At 39.3% G+C, this 17102-nt stretch overlaps 1 protein-coding gene across 3 annotated transcripts in view; it reads right to left on the bottom strand.

Moving 5' to 3' along the window:
• Positions 1 to 11590: 11590 nt before the first annotated feature.
• The window catches only part of LOC146317979 (FYVE and coiled-coil domain-containing protein 1-like), a 28492-nt gene continuing 22980 nt past the window's right edge, over positions 11591 to 17102 (bottom strand). For all 3 annotated transcript variants that reach the window (XM_084732989.1, XM_084732991.1, XM_084732990.1), the window contains exons 13-18: positions 15934 to 16142; positions 15629 to 15770; positions 14489 to 14593; positions 13918 to 14128; positions 12457 to 12566; positions 11591 to 12330 (exon numbers count right to left, since the gene is read on the bottom strand). In XM_084732989.1, the coding sequence (XP_084589115.1) occupies positions 12255 to 12330; positions 12457 to 12566; positions 13918 to 14128; positions 14489 to 14593; positions 15629 to 15770; positions 15934 to 16142 (853 nt within the window). In that variant the 3' untranslated portion in view covers positions 11591 to 12254. The remainder of the gene's footprint in view (positions 12331 to 12456; positions 12567 to 13917; positions 14129 to 14488; positions 14594 to 15628; positions 15771 to 15933; positions 16143 to 17102) is intronic.

Raw genomic sequence — 17102 nt, 5'->3', positions numbered from 1 at the left:
GACAAAGGCTGCAGGAGAGTAACTGGAGAAACAAAACCCCAGACGCGATGGATCATAAAGAGCCAGAGAGGGAATAAAAAACGTCACTTCTTCATCTGACACCTGTGGCTAACAAAATACAGATTTAGATGTAGTAGGAGCTGGTCTGAAAAAAAAAAAGAAACCTGCAGTAATGATACTGCAGAGATGAGGTCATCATCAGTATTTACACTCAGGTCCATTATTGTCTGACTCATCAGTGGTGGGAAGTAACTAAATACATTTACTCAAGTATTGCACTACAAATATGACTTATTGGTGAGTATTTGCATTTATTTTACTTTTATATTTCTACACTACATTGCAAAAGAAAATCTGGTACGTTTTACTTAGAGATTTTACACTAAAAACATGTAATAAGCTTATTAAAGCTATGCTATCTAACATTTCTTCGTTAAAATGTCTAAAACACTGGACACGTTATATATTTTGTTGAGCTGTGTACTTCCCAAATGTTTCCAACAATGGTCAGAACCCAGACAAGTCTGTAATTTATTCAAGGTAATGATATGTTTCCTTGCTAGCCGCTAGTTGCTATAATTTCAGTGAGGAAGGAAGTCAGTGAATATGTCTAAAGGTAATGAGACTAAAACTTTGATACATAACCTCGTCCATGACCATGATTTTTGTCTGAGTCATGTCAGATTTTCATTGGCAACTACCCATCCATCCATTTTCTGTAATCGTTTATTCCCGAAGAGTCGCGGGGGGCTGGAGCCTATCCCAGCTGACACTGGGTCAGAGGTGGGGTTCACCCTGGTTCATCACAGGGCTAACACATAGAGACAGACAACCACTCAAACTCACACCTACAAGGAATTTAGAGTCACCAATTAACCTAGCATGCATGTCTTTGGACTGTGGGTGGAAGCCTGAGAACTCGGAGAGAACCCATGCAGACACGGGTAGAACATGCAAACTCCACACAGCTGGGGGATTCGAACTCAGGACCTTCTTGCTGTGAGGCAGCAGCGCTAACCACTGCACCACCATGCCACCTAATGCACCGATATGCTCTCAGTTATTATTTAGAAGCCAGATCCCACAGCGACAAGTGATCTGAACAACCCTCCAATCAACTCAGAAGAATTCTGACACTCAGTTAAAATGAACTGGGAAAAGACAAATGACAGAGTACCAAAGAATGGGTGACTGCTACAATTATATTTTTGAGTATTTTTCAAAAGGAAAAGAAAAGATTAAAGAGCAGCTCAAAATGATACATTGATGCATCAGTATTAACAATCTAATAATGTCATGTATAAGTCCCAGTTGACATTATTGTTCAGAATGAGTACTTACCACTTACACATGCATTGTGTTCAGCCAGAGGAGACAGCTATTTTGAGTGAAATGACTGAAAAAATCTACTTTACACTGCTCAGCATCAAACGGCAGACACAGTTAGCAACCAGCTCATGAACAGAGTGAAACATTTAGCAGTTAAAGAGACAGATATTTCTCTCAGGAGACAATGGAAACCAAAAATAGAACCCAAAAAGAGTGAACACTGAAACCACATCAATTTAGAAAGTGACAATTTATCAGTGTTGTGCTGTTTTTTTTTGGAAGTTTCAGTAAAGGATCCGAATAGTGCTGCCCCTATGTTGGTTCAATGAAAGACTTAAAAGAAGGAAAAAGACAGCAAGCACCTCTGTTTGTTTGAAAGCATGTACAGTATACAGATTCATGAAAAACCATGAGCTGAGTGGAACACGGGAAACAGGAGAAAACTGACAGAGCAAAAATTAAAAATAAATAAATAAAGGAAGGGGAGTCCAGTGGAGGAAACAAGATCTGCTGCTGTGTGGGGAAAGTGTGTGACAGGCCTGGAGCTTATGATGTAGGGTCCCAATGCAGCAGGAGCCGAAACCATCAGTGTGAAACAATGTTTGACAGGAGCAAACTGTCTGCGAGGGGCCGACACGACCTGCCATTACTGCTACAGGGGGGAGAAACTGTTCAGAAAACTCACAAACATACAGTATACACACACACAGTGAGTGGACAGATGGGGGTACACTCACTCACTCACTCACTCACTCACTCTCTCTCTCAAGCACACACACACCAGTGAGCCTGTCTGGCTATACTCACACACACACACAGAGGCAGAGACATGCATACACTGCAGGGACACGGTGGCAAGTTCATATGAGCGCTGCTGTGCCCTCTGCACACAGAGAGACTGCCAGCTCACTCTGACCCATCTTTATTCAGTTATGATAATGCAGTGTCACGCAGGTACAGATTATGTTAAGGTGTCCGAGGGAAAAGCTTCAATAGAGGATGAGAGCTCTGAAAGTGGAAGAGATCGGGCAGCCTGAGACGACTTCTGCTGTGATTTAAGCCAACAGCACTACATGTTAAATGCAAGAATAGAGCTGGTGAGTAACAAAGTAACAATCCTAAGTAGATTTTTCAGGTATCTGTACTTGAGTATTTATTTTTCTGACTTTTTACATTAACTCCCTACATTTTAACACAGATATCTGTATTTTCTACTCCTTATATTTTCAAGATAGGCTTGTTAACCCAGAAATAAAAAAAAGTAATTTTGCATCCTTTCATGCCACCTTCCCAACATCAAGAAAAGCCGATTACTCGGTGTATTCATCGGAAAATGACATACAAGACTTAACAAGATGAAAACAATGTAAAAGACATAACAAGACAATAATTACTTAAAAGACATAGCAAGACATAAATCAGGTAAAAGACGTAACATTACAAAACACACAGAGATGAAGACTCTGGAGAAAAGGTTAGGTTCAGTTTGCTTTGCACAGAAACAGCTGGTAGAAATGAAGCTCAGTGTAAGTTCGATCAGGAAGACTAACTTTATGCCTCATTCATCCTTAACTGTCTTTCTGTCCCCCTCTCTCTTTACCCACTTATTCGCAGTCAGCTGTCTTAGCTGTTTAACAAACCAGATTCAGCCACAGTCTTTATCAGCCAATCATATTATTGTGCCAGAGCCCTAAATCCGTTCTCCCCTCTGCCGCTTTCAGGTGTCATTTCTGCATGGAACTGTTGCAACCCTCCTCCACCCCATTCCCGTCCAGTTCTTCTAATCCAGTGCTCAGGCTGAGCTCATCAGAAGTCCAGTCCTCATCTCATCCAGATCTTCAGCTGGCGCTTCGCCACCACCAGTGTCTAGACTGCACTGGGGGTTTCCTTTACTAATCACAGCGTTATTACCCAGTTTATACATGATGATGTCACAATGGAGTCTAATCAGCAAAAACTTTTCACATTTCTCCCTCAACTGTGCACATGTCAAAAAAATATATTTTGTACACTCAGAATGAGTCTCTTCTGATTGAAATGCCCTTCAGAGCACTTTTATCATTTGAGTACATTTCAGAGCCTGTACATTTGTCACTTTTACAGAGCCTGTACATTTGTCACTTTTACTTGAGTAAAGATGTTGTATCAGTACTTCTACTTTTATCAGAGCCTTTTTACTCATGAATCTGTAATTCTGCTGAAGTAAATAATGTGTGTGCTTTGCTCCCTCTGTGTAGGAGTCACACAGAACTGCAACAAATCACATTATTTTGTTTTCCTCTGCTTACAATAAGGGCCAGCAATTAAGCTGCTATAGGGGTTATAACGATTATATTTTTCATCCTAAATCAAATCATGTCCATTGCTGTATGTCTTTGCATGAGACCAAAATTTACTTTAGTTGGTTTGATTTTGTTGGAGGACATAAGCTGCTTACTCCATTGCTCTATGGCCACAAATCCATATTACAACAATCCTTTTTTCTGTACTTTCCAGATCATTAATATTTTCTGTTTTACTGCCAGGAATGCGGCAGTAATGAGGCATGTGTTTGCTTTTGCATTTCAGTTTAAATTGTTTTCCAAGATACACAGTATGGATGGACACTGAGGAATCTGCACATTTAATATTAATGAGAGATAATCAATTACATCCTTCCAGCACGTCTTCACATCAGGATAAAGGCAAACCATGTGCATGGCTGTATAAAGCTCACCACAGCCATGCCAGCAGCCTCAACAGTAATCCACTGGAGTAAGGTGGTTTAAGGTTTCAGGATTACCGGTACAAGGCTGGATTAATACCCAAGCAGAGTGTGAAACTGGGCCAGGAGTGCTAAAACTGAAGGTCCCAGAAGGCTGCAGGCTCAATTTTCAATAAATAAATACAATGTGACAGATCATAGCAAAGAAAACATGCATACAAATAGATTCTCTTGAAATCACATACCACCACTACAACATCAGTTAGATTCACAGTATATCCCTTTTCACCTGCCTCAGCACGTTGTTTCTGCACCGTCTACAAATGGTCCAGCAGGTTGACTCACATCACTCCCACTTTATCTTTCTTACATTGGCATCCCATCAAGTTCAGGGATAATTTTAAGGCTCTAGTTTTCACATATAGAGCCCTGCATGGTCAGCTACCTTATTTGCTCCATCCTTATATCACCAGCAGGTCACTTAGGTTCTCTGACCTGGTTGTTCTTTGCACTATACTGAAAGCAAAAGTGATCATGCCCTTGAATGGACTGGTTGCACGGCAGACAGCAGAAAACTCACAGGTGTATTAATGATTGCTGTGTTCTTTTTAGAGGACGTCCTTCTGTTGTGCATGCTGGGCCACTGTCACTGTTACTGGAACCCTCAATGGAATGAGCTGTAATTACTGTCATTAAGTTCACGTGTGTTTTTCTGGCTGTGTAAAGTCAAAATGTCTGTCGTCCAACCAGTCTTTTGGTAGCTCTGACACTGTGAAACGCTTCCACTATAGACACTTGTTGTGGTGATCAGGGTTGGAGCCACAGTATCAAGGTCTCAACCATACATCTGTCCGACTCTGAGTGAGTAGAGCTCAGCTGTCAATCATGATGTGAAGCCTTTTTATATCTTGAAATAACTCATTTAAACCAAACTCAAGAAAACACTTGAAATACATCAGCATGATAAGACGTACTATATACCTAAAATGACCATCTTTGGGAAAAATGTATTTAACTGGTACTTTTTAGATTTTTTAGTTTGGCCCATATCCCCTCTGCCGGCCACCAGGGGGTGATCAAGATATTTTGGCTTCGCATTATAGTTCTTTTTACTGTTTTTATGATCCCATTTTACTCTTATGAAGCACCTTATGATGTTACTCTGTGAAACATGCTATATTAAATAAACTTCACTTGCTTGCTCTTATCTGTGACAAATTATTTGTTTATTTTTTGTTTTCTAAGGGAAAAGACAAAGCACATGGAATACATCTTATTAATTGAAATTAGACTACAGAGTACGCCAGTTAAAACTATTTAAAACTGATTTATAAGATAAATAGAATATTTAAAATTTTTAAGCCCTGCATGTTCTCATGTTTTAGTGGTGTGATTATTTCATTATGTCCCCTTCAACTGCTGACGGCCTTTTTTTTCCGCGCGAGGGGTTAAACTGTGAAGAGCACATCACTTCACACAAGAGCACTTTAGACAAATGATTCATGACACATTTCAGGTAACACAGACAAATGCAACGTGGCTCACACTTAACACTTCGATTCTCTGTGGAAATATTTTGTGAAATGTCTCACAGCCTTTGTTTGAACAGCGAGAGACTTTGACAAGCTGCAAGACACAGATAATAAAAGCGTTTCTCTTTTTTTTTGTTACAAAAAGGAAGCAGAACGCTGACAAGTTGTATCGCTTTGTTTGAAAAGTACCGCAAATTCCTGTTTAACTGTCAGATACACAAAAACCAGAACAGAGGAGGATAGAGGTAAAGGCATGTTCTTCATCATATCGTGTGTGATGTGCTCAAGTAGAGAGTGTTTTTTCTTTTATGCATACATGTGCAAGAATGCATTTACCTTATGTGTGCATGAATATCCCCATCTGTGAATTGATTACTTGTATGTGTCTTCTAGCTCTGTATTAGCAGTCAACACACACACACACATTCTTATTAAAAAAAAAACACCCCCAGCACACACAAGTTCACACATGTGCACATGTGCCACAGTGCAAATCACAGATTCAGTGAAGGCAGCATGCTGGAGGAGAGAAAAGCAGAGGAGAGGAGTCATGGAGGAGGAGGAAGAAGAAGAGGAGGAGGTAGTGGAAGAGGAGGTGGATGTGACATGATTTACAATGAGATCATTAACCTTGAGAAACAGAATGGCCTCCACGACATAAACACTATCTCTCAGACAGACACCTTGCAAGAACAATACCTTTGTGCGCACACACACACACACACACACACACACACACACACGCTATACTTGTGACTTGTGAAAAACACATGCGGGTGAATCCCACAATTATCAAAGCCCAATTGATCTTTAAAATACTGAATAAACATTAGTCTTGTACCAAATACTACATGGTAACACACTAAATCTAAGTAGGTTTTGGTTTGTGGCGTGTTTATGCTGGAAAACATAAAGTGCACTCAAAACAGACAGTATAAAAGCTATAAATAACATATAATGCACTCAAAACAGACAGTATAAAAGCCATAAACCTCAATTTTTGAGTTTGTTATTTATGGACGCTATTGCAATGCACAAAAGAAATGGAGGAGCATGTTACAGCTGGAAAAATTAAAACAAAGAGTGGATGCTGAAGAAAGATCCAGAAAGATCAGGACAAACAAATAAAACATTAAATCATAAAAGTGGCATTTTGAATTCTGTTTTTTTACTTTAATTGGCAGTAACTTTCCACAGATGGTACATGCATTGTATCATTTCCTGCTAAAGCGTTCAATTATGTCAATTATGAAGCAGGGAGTATGTAGTGAGTGTGTGTGTGTGTTTGTGCGCTGCCAACAGTCAGTGAAGGAGCTGCTCTGTCACATCATCAAAATCTTCCTGGACGTTGGCGACAATCTGGTGAGGTAATCTGCTACCACACTGGCCTTGCCTGATTGGTGTTGGATAGTGAACCTAAAAGGCTGGGGTTGATCCAGGTCAGGGCTTGATGGTCAGTCCCCATATTAAACTCCCATCCAAGCAAATGTATTGCAGCATCACCAGTGCCCACTTGATGGCCAGGCCTTCTTTACCCACAGTGGAATACCCAGTCTCATGTGTCTCAGCTTATGGCTCTGGTACATGATTGGGTGTTCTTCTCTAGGGTCACTTTGGGCCAGGACCACTCCAAGGCCGACTGCAGATGCACCCACCTTAACCAGAAATCTTTTGTTGGAACCCGGACTCTTGAGGACAGGGAAAAAGTATGAGTAGGCTTTTAAAATGTTGAAAGCTGTTTCACAGGCACCTGACCAGGTTGCCAGTAAGGTCCAGCAAGTCATCAGTTGGTGGCATGGTATAGGCATCAAATACAGAGGTGGAATTGAGCATCCTGAAATCCAAAGAGACCCATCCTTCTCGAAGACAATGACCACTGGACTGCACTTCTCAGAGCTGGAAGGCTCAATCACTCCAAACTTCAACATCTCCTCTATTTCCTACTGCAGCTTTTCCAGCTGTTGTGGGACATAGTAGGAACGTTGGCAGGTCGTGTATTGTTTAACTGAATGACACTTTAAACAAGGGTGGATTTCCCTGTGCTGGCTGCGAAGAGGGAAAAAAGCACCCTGAAAGACCTGGAGGAGCTGGGCAGCTTGCTCTGGTGAATGATGTGTGAGCACAAGAGTAGAGCACAAGAGTCTCCTGTCCAATCTACCCTTCCTCTTTGACGTCCACCTCCCTCACCAGCAGGGTCTTTCCTGGAGCCTGGGTTGGTCGGTCTTTCCACTCTTTCAGTAGGTTCACGTGGTAAGTTTGCTTTCCTCTCTTCTTCTCCAGATGATGAACGTTGTCGGTGACTAGGCCCATCTTGCGGGTGATGAAGTATGGTCCTTGCCACTTTGCCAGGAGTTTGCTATTGGAGGAATGGAGAAGCAGCAGAACTTTCTGGCCAGGCTGGAGTTCTTGGTGCTAGGCCTGTCAGGTCATACCAGGTCTTCTGGCCTTTGTGGGCCTCATGCCAGTTGACCTGAAACCTGTTGAGGCCTCAGGAACTTCTTAGTCAGGACAGAGCAGTAATAGCACCCAACAGTCTCAGTCCTTGCCAGTGTCATCCACAAACCCCTGCAGCATCTTCTTCAGTGTGGGTTGTATGGCATGGTCTTAATTGCTGACATACCCAGTTGTTTGTGGCAGAGCCACATTAACCTGGAGGTGAAGTTGGTGCCCTGGTCTGTCAGGATTTCGTCTGGTATTCCCACTCTGGAAAACAGTTGCACCAAAACAAGTAGAGCCATGGGAGCGGTGATGGTGCGCAGGAGGAAAGCCTCTGGGAAACAGGTGGCATAGTCACACCTGACCAAGATGCACTGGTGATCACTGCTGCTTTTCACCAGTGGGCCCACAGTGTCCATGGCCTCTCCGTGTGCAGAAACGCTCGGTTAGACTTGCGGACAGTGCATGTTTTCTGACATGTGGGGCATGGGGTGCAATATCTCTGGATGTCTGTGCACATTGGGGGCCAATGAAAGTGTGAACTAATGTGCAGATAGGTTTTGTGGTGGCCAAGGTGTCTGGCGTGTGATTGTGTGTGCTAGGTGCATGACAAGAGCTCTACAGTTTTCAGGGATTACAAGGGGTCTGTGGTTATTGTTAACTGCATATGACTAATCTTTATCAATAGTGAACCTTTAGTTTCCCACACAATTTCCCTCTTAATCCTCTACTACGTTCGTAAATAAAGGGGGCAGACTCAACTTGTTTGCAGCAGGGACCCACAGAGGAGTCGCAGAACCATCTACCAGGATCTTTTTTTTTTCTTTTTTGATCGTGCTCACAGAACAAGGAGCTAGAGGGCTGTAAGGAGATATTCACTGAATTTGAAAAATAAGTGTATTGAATTAGGATAGCTCACCCCACCTTTAAGAAAAGATCCATTGTATCTGTGCACGTGGGATAATAATACAGCTAACTGGCCAATATGTTTCAATAATATGTAACTAACTTGAAATTGTGGATAGGAGCCACTCAGAGAGTTAGTGGGTTAGCTAGCTCACATGACTGTGCAAGGATTCATGGATAGCTTCTGTCTATGTTGTATAAATTAAATGTTTAGTTAAAAAAAAAAACTAATATGCCAATTTACCTTTGCTAATAATATGCTGCAGTCACGTTAATGTATATTTTTTATACATACTTTAATTTAGGAGGGAAAAAAGAGAAAAAACTTTAAAAAAAATGATCAAACAATATTTTTTCTCCCCAATAAGGATGCTCTAGGACGCCAATGAACTAATGTATTGGACAAATTACAATTTTGCATTCAAACAGCGAGAAGTGAAGATTACTGGATCAACACCTGTATTATCTTTCTTTTCAACACTTGACAATGATGACAAAAGTATATCATATACTGCAGATGCAGTAAATCAACCAAAAGTCACTATAAAGTTATCACACAATCCTTATTTATTTGTCCACAATCTTAAATCCATTCTATTATAAACCTTTAGTATGTAAATTATATTTCAATAAAACATCTGTCGACAATCAATTACAGGTTACATCAGAGAATGAAAGCTTCCCTCTGACAAATCCAGCAGTAAACTTCTACAGTCACACACTCACTAAATACAAATGAAAAGAAAAAAACCCCAAAAACATTCATTAACTGGCACAAAGGCTCATGGGATACAGACTGACAAAAAGCCCTTTGAAAAGTGCATCATACAGCAGTCATGTTGCAATGCTTTTAAATAGAAACAATAAAATAGACAAATATGTCTCCCCAATATATATATTTGGCAATATATCACTCTTCTTACTCGGATATGTATAAAAAGTTTCAGTTTTCATCATCTTCTTCCTCATATCATGTTCAAAATATAAGTTACAAAATGGTTTTAAAGTAGTGGAAGACATTTTGGAATTTGTAAATAGCAAAGCAGTGTTTCGGCATATTCAGTCAGTATAATCAAATGACTCGCTCAAAAAACAATCGGTGAGAAACAAAAATAAATTTCAACATTAAAGCCTTCAAATAAAAAGTCCGTGTAAGACAACTTGAAGTATAAAAGTGATTTTTGGACTTTTTGACGGCTGTATGCTGAGATTCAACTATTTCTGTTTGACACACTCCAGAACTTCAGTAACATCACACAGCAACAGTACACAACTGTACGTCTCTATACGTCTAGAAAAGCATGTGATAAATATAAAGTTTTATTATGTTTGTTTTTCCAAAACAAACATTTCTTCATCTAAAGGCTTTATATATCTTAAGACAAAATGTCACAGAAGCTTCACTAAATTTAATGCGAAATCATCAATTGTCAAAACATGAGTGATGATTCAAGTTAGGCTCAAAGTAAAAACTAAATATTTAAAGCACTGAAACTTAACATTTTGATATGTGCTCCCTATTTTTACCCTTGAGGGTGAAGTTGGGGAAATGTGCACATTCTTAGTGTTTGCATGCATAGAAATCTCGACGTCCTTTCTTCAACTGCAATCACCAGAAAACTGCACTTTGGAAGGCCATTTCTGCCAATGTGATGAGAAAAAGATCCTGTCAGTCACTTAAAGAGAAACTCAAAATAATGACTTATTTTAAAATCATATCTTAGTATCCAAGTCATTGTTTTGAGTTGATAGGTCATTATTTTTGAGATAACAAGTCATTATTTTGAGACATTTTCTCATAATTTTGAAAAGTCAATCAAGTCAGTTATTTTGAGAGAAGACGTTATTATAAGTCAATATTTTCGTCATTTTCTCAGTATTGTATAGCGTAGTATAGTGTTATTTTGACCTAATAAGACATTAATCTAAGAAAGTATCTCATAATAATGACCTCTTGGATCTTATTTTGTTTAAATCCCACTGGTGGAAATGGGCTTTCATACTGCACTGAGTTAAAGCTGCTTTAATTAAAACTGAACGATGAGGAGGTTTTATTGCAGCTTTTGCAGAAGTCCTGCTTCTTACTCTTCATCATGATTGTAACACGACAAATCCATTTCTTGTAATTTCTGACAGCTGAAAAGGCAACAGTCTTAGAGATACTGAACTGTATGTGAAAGCACAAATTTAGAATTTGCTTTGGACACAATTAAGTTGCTCCACCAATAAATGCTAATTCTACAACAGCAACACACCAATTTAAAGAGTTAGTTACATCAGTCAGTTTGCTAATGGTACGTTTAAGCTACTAAAACAAATTCAGTTAAATTAGGTTACATTTTTCAAACTTACAGTAGTTTAGGCAACTAAAACCATATGAAATTCATTTAAGTATCAGTTTATTCTTGTTTACAGTCGTTTGTGTAAATTTCTTGAATGTTAAAATACTGTCTGATAATATAATTCTGCTCCTCTCCCTTTAATATCTTCGGGTGTATTAGGCCATTGCGGGTAATGATGTGCATATCAATAAGCAGGATATGATTTATGGCAATATTTGGCAGTAATTTTAGATGTCTTTTGTGTATCTATGTATTAAAGAACCTTGATTTTGTACCTTGATAAGTAACAAAAAAAACAAACATTTCAGTCTGTTTCTTTTATCCATAAACAGTTTCCCAACTGACTTTCTGTAAATTTGTTAAATCATGAGAAATGCTTGATATCACAACCAAATTTGGAGCATTTTACCATATTTCTCCCTCCTTGTGGGAATTTTGCCACTGTGCAGAGGGTACATTACATTTTAGACAGTAGTTTTACGAGCAAAGGTAAATGATGAGAACAAACCTTGACGTATTAAACAATTGCAGCTCTGGCTAACGCAAAAATGCAGCTTTATGTCTGCAAGGATGCAGTAAAAAAAAGTACAGGAGCTACATCTGTAGGTGCTGAGAAACCTAAGAAAGTTCTTAACATTCAAATATGCAACAATCCTCCAGTCACCTACAGCAGGAGTGACGTTTGATACCCTTAATGCCACATTTAAACAATATCAAGCTTTTATAAAAGGTAGTGCATGCCCACATTCAGCCCACATTCAGTAGTGTAACATTGTTTTACTTCATTGTTGTCAGCGTCTGTTCAGCTTTCTCACGATCAGAATTCATCTGACGTATAATACCTCATGATCAAAGCAGCTAGCTGAGACAGAGGCGTTTTTAAAATGCCACAACCTTTCATTGAGGTTGCTAAACATCAGTAGACTTGCAGATGCGCATGAGCTTAAACACCCTGAACATTTCAAAAGTCAGTTTTACGTCTTTGTCTCCTCCTCCCCGTCACATTCAGAGGAGGTCAGTTCCATCATAGACCACAGGCTTGTCTAGACTCAGATGATACAGCACTTTCTTTGAGATGAACCTGATTAACAGGAAAGAAAGAAAGAAGAATACTTGTTTAATTCCATCTTTGCTTTTGTCTATCCAAAACTGGTGGTTTGTTTAACAAACACACAAACCCCCTCGCATGAGATCCGGAGTGACTGACCTGGAGAAGGAGTTGTCAAAGATGAGTGTGTATTCTCCGGGGTTTCTGACTTTCAGCTCCCCCTGGATTGTCTCTTTGTGGGAGTTACAGCGAGTCAGCGGGATCAAGACCTGTGGAGAGCAAAAGACAGACAACTTGTTTGACACTTACAACCACAGCAAAGGAATACAGTATATGAAGCAGATGAGCAAATTAAACTTCTTATTCATAATGAAGAAATAATCAGTGTTTCAACAACACTTTTTGGGGTATTCTAATTGATGACAAACTTTCTTGTAGAGAACAGGTTGGCTTTGTTTGGAATAAAGTTACTAAATCTCTTGGGATTCTGAGAAAAATAAGGGGTTTTGTACACAGTGCATGTTTCATAAGCACATGTTACATTATACTTTAACTTATCCTTATTTAACATACTGTAATATTGTATGGGCAAGTATGTTTCAAACCTATTTGTGCAAAAATATTGCTGCTGCAGAAACGGTTTATCAGATTAGCCACTTTTTCCAAGTGCACATATCTTTTTTTTAAATTGCATTGATATCTTTGATATCAACATTCTTCAAGTTTGTAGATTTGTCTTTCATGCGAGATACAAGACCTCATAGTTTTACATATAACTTTGTTAATACTGTAATTCACAATTCCATGAGTATCTAACTCGACACGCTAAGAATCATCATCTTCCATTGTACTAAACGTCCCATGATAAGTTTTCTATTGAAGAAGTTCCTACATGAAACTGTTCATAACAAAGTCTGTGGATTTTCTTGATTAACAGGATCATGATTTCTGTCAAGAGATATTGCTGTTGAATTTTTTTTAATGTTTTTTATGGCGCATTGAGAACCACAAGGTGAGTGCTGTTTGGTTCTGTTATATTCAAGAGAGGACTGACATCTCTATGATACCTCCATAACTCTGCAACTCACCTCGATCGATCATGACTTTGCTGTTGGTCGAGGCTGTCACTTTGCTTGTCCAACTTCACCAAAGTTGAACTCAATGATACAAATTTGCACATCTGACAGCACCCTAGCACTTGCAGTAGGTTGAGGTGAAGCACTCATCATTCCTCACATCGAACATGCCACAAGTTTGGACTAAATATTCAAGCAAGGAACCTAAATCCTTTCACAAATATTGCATTTTGCAGTTGTTTGGTTGCTTGGGGGAAGAGCAACAAAGGGTTGGTAAAGACGACTGACTGGGTTGCAACTTTTCCAGATATATACCTTGCTAAACAACTTCTGCCACATTACTGATGTTTGGTCTTATGAGACAAACCTGTTTGTTTGAGTTGAGTAGGACGTTTAAGTTACTCAGTGAATTGCAGCAACATTCTAAAATTCTACTGGGGTCTAGAGGGTTAATGAGTCAGATCTGAAGTGGAGCTGGCTATCAGAGAGGTCTGGTGTACACATGTTCCCTTTATACTGCACATACAGAATACTGGTGCCTCACCTTGGCCTGCTCTAGCGGTGTCTCTGTACTCTCCCTGTAGACGACACTAAAGGAGATGCTTTTGGGTTCAGAGGTGAATGTCCACGTGACAGTCGGGCCTGGGCTGCTCATGGTGATGGGGATGGTGCTGTAACAACTGGACTTGATGAAGAGCTCTCGGGAGCTGTCCCCAAACCCTGAGATGTCATCCACCGTGAAGCCGGCAGAGAGCCTACAAAAGAAAATTTAAAAATCAATATGTTCTAGTTCTAGGGATAGGATTCAGTCCTCTGCTGTACAGCACTTCTGCTGGCATAAGGCCTTAAATCTTTCTCCACACTCAGTAAACAAAACTGCTCCTTATTAGAATAGAAGTGAAACAGAGGTACTACAACACCAACAAAGTAAGACTGAGGCACACCGTCCATGCCACACATGGGTCAGTTCCATGTTTCACTTCCCATTCTGGCATTTAGAGTTTTTACCAGAAGAACACACACTGAAAGTTGTAAGGCTAACCTTGTGACCGCATCCACGTGTAAACACAACTCTGCTGCACTTCAGTGTAACTTTAACTACATGTGAAACTCACGTCAGTTCTCCAGACTTCAGAAGGCAGATCTCTGCATCCTGAACTGCAGCACTGAGGTCCTCAGTTTCTTCTGATGTGAGGTCTCCTGCACTGGCACTGCTGTTTCTAGAGGGAGGGACAGATATTTATACACAATTTATGTTTATTTGAGGAGAATTATTTTCACATTTAAGTGTCTCACGATTTTAAAACATCCACTGTAATTAAAACTTGTGTGAATCAGAAAAAAGGTTACAGGATCAAGGCTCAATATGTTTTTGATGTGTTTAACACAATACACATAGTAGTGCTGCAAAGAATAATTACTATCATTATAGATTAGTCGGCAGATTACTTTCATGATTATTCATTAAATCTATAAAATGCCAAAAATTGTGAAAAAAAGTAAATCCTCAGAGCCCAAAGTGACATCTTCTAGTAGCTTCTTTTGTCCAAACAAAAGTCAAAACCTAAAGACACTTCACTTATAATCATAAATGACAAAAAATAGCAAATGTTTTATATTTTTCCTTGAAAATTACTAAAATTATTCAATAGTTGGCAACTAATTTTCTTTTCTAATGAATTCTTTCAACTGACAAATTGACACATACCATAAAAACATACTTATAGCATTAAAGGCATCAAGGTATACGCACGCAGCTGTACAGTAAATGCAAGTGCATGTACATAATTATTCATGAATATAGCACTAATTATTTTTATATTGGCAATGTATGTATAAATTAAATTAAATTTATTTTCTAAGAACACACACCTCAGTTTATTGTCACTGTTGCAAAAATGACCAGTTTTCTGACTGTGATGGCCTGCAGAACTACATTTGGAATAGGCAAGAAAACTAATTCACTGTGCTTTTGCAGGATAATAAAAATACTGCAAAGGTAGAAGATTAAAGATTAAAAAGCACAAAGGTATAAGCAAATTATTGCAGTTAAACAAGGGAAAATAACAATATAAAAGAATAAAAGAACACAGCAAATACTCCCTTCTCTGAAGGTGCAATTTTGTACAAGACGCATGTTGTAAATATAAAATCTGTTTCTGTGGTTGCTATCAGTCTTTAAAATCTGTGTCACTCACTCATTGTGCCACTCTCTCAATTCCCCTGTGAGTGAATGATCCACGTGAGATACTTACAGCTGTGCTGCCCCCTGCTGTCCGTGACCAGGAGAGCAGGCCGTGGCAAAAGAGAGGGAGTCACTGTCATACACGCCGCTCACCTCCTCCTCTGTGATGATGTCAAAAACACCATCATCCTGCTTGTCACCTTCATCAGCTCCTAGAAAAGGAACATCAGATACATGCTCATTATTGCATTTTATACTCAACTCTTCCAGGGCTCTGTGTGCAGTTGAAAACACTCCAATCTAAAGCAAGTGTGCAAATTTGACACATTACGTATATGTGTGTGTGTGTGTATGTGTGTGTGTGTGCTTAGTTACCTGAGAAACTGGTCACAGCTTTCCCAGCCTGCAGCAGACGACTGAAAGGTGTCCCTGGTGTGCTGTGAGTCACGTCCTCCTGTGGGTGGCGCTCAACGACTGCGCTGTGCTGGTTGTAGCAGTCACTGCAGCAGCGCTCTCTGTTGCCGCCCTGCTGGGTGCTCACCGTGTTACTGCAGCAGTAGTAGCAGAAGGGACGCCCACACAGTCTGAGAGTAGACACAGAGAATTATGATAGAGTAAAACTTGATCATTATTTTGACATGAAGATTATCAGAGTGTAGAGAGGATTTAGTGTGTAATTAAGTGAAGCTTTTTATTGAGAACATCTGAGCTCAATTCCTACATAGTTTTTATAAAAATGAGACATGCACATCAGAAAATAAGCAACTGCTATTTTTGTCAGGAACTTAATTCTAAGATTTTTGCAAGGTCACAGCAAAAGCACAGTTTATCAGCTTTAATCTTTGAATAGTAAGCAGTTCCTGCTCTGAGAGTCCCTATAGCTGCACTGAAGAACAAGTCTCAAACTTTACCTAGAAGGGTGTAACTGCGTAAGACAATAGCTACATTTTAGAAGAAATATTCAGGGCAATAAGATGCTACAACTGATGTGGGATCTACATTTTGCTTTTGTTGAAAGTGTTACTGTGCGGATCAATTACTGAAATAAAGTCAAATCACTGTGTGAAATTCTCACAGCTCATTTTATCACATTATATGCATTTGTTGTTGTTTTTTCTCAGATTTTTTTCTCTGTCTTCAGAGAAATGTGTTCATTAAATTCTGGACCTTGCAGGTCAAATATGTAAAGCGCTTACAGCTAGATTTTGAGGAGGTATCGAGTGAATGACCCTGCAATGATGTTTTATTCTAGCAAAGCTCATTGATCTTCACTTTATTTTCTCTCAGTTCTCCCCCTGACATATTTTTCATTGCATATTTTACTAAATGTCAGAATGTCTTACATTTAGAAAAAAATATGTGCACAGCAGAGGAAATAAAGCTGCTTCTGTTCTTATGTATGTTTTGTAATATTTACTAAAAAATAATCCACAGCAAAAAGTAACAGGTATCAACTACACTGCGTTTCCCTCACGTGTTGATCGACCTGCTCACTGTGTGAATCCTAACATGCAAAATATTTGAACCAACTGTTACAACCTGAT

This window comes from Lutjanus erythropterus, chromosome 12 (assembly GCF_056507025.1).
Source record: "Lutjanus erythropterus isolate fLutEry1 chromosome 12, fLutEry1.hap2, whole genome shotgun sequence".
Classification (NCBI taxonomy): domain Eukaryota; kingdom Metazoa; phylum Chordata; class Actinopteri; order Lutjaniformes; family Lutjanidae; genus Lutjanus; species Lutjanus erythropterus.
This window is presented reverse-complemented; position numbering and strand designations above follow the sequence as displayed.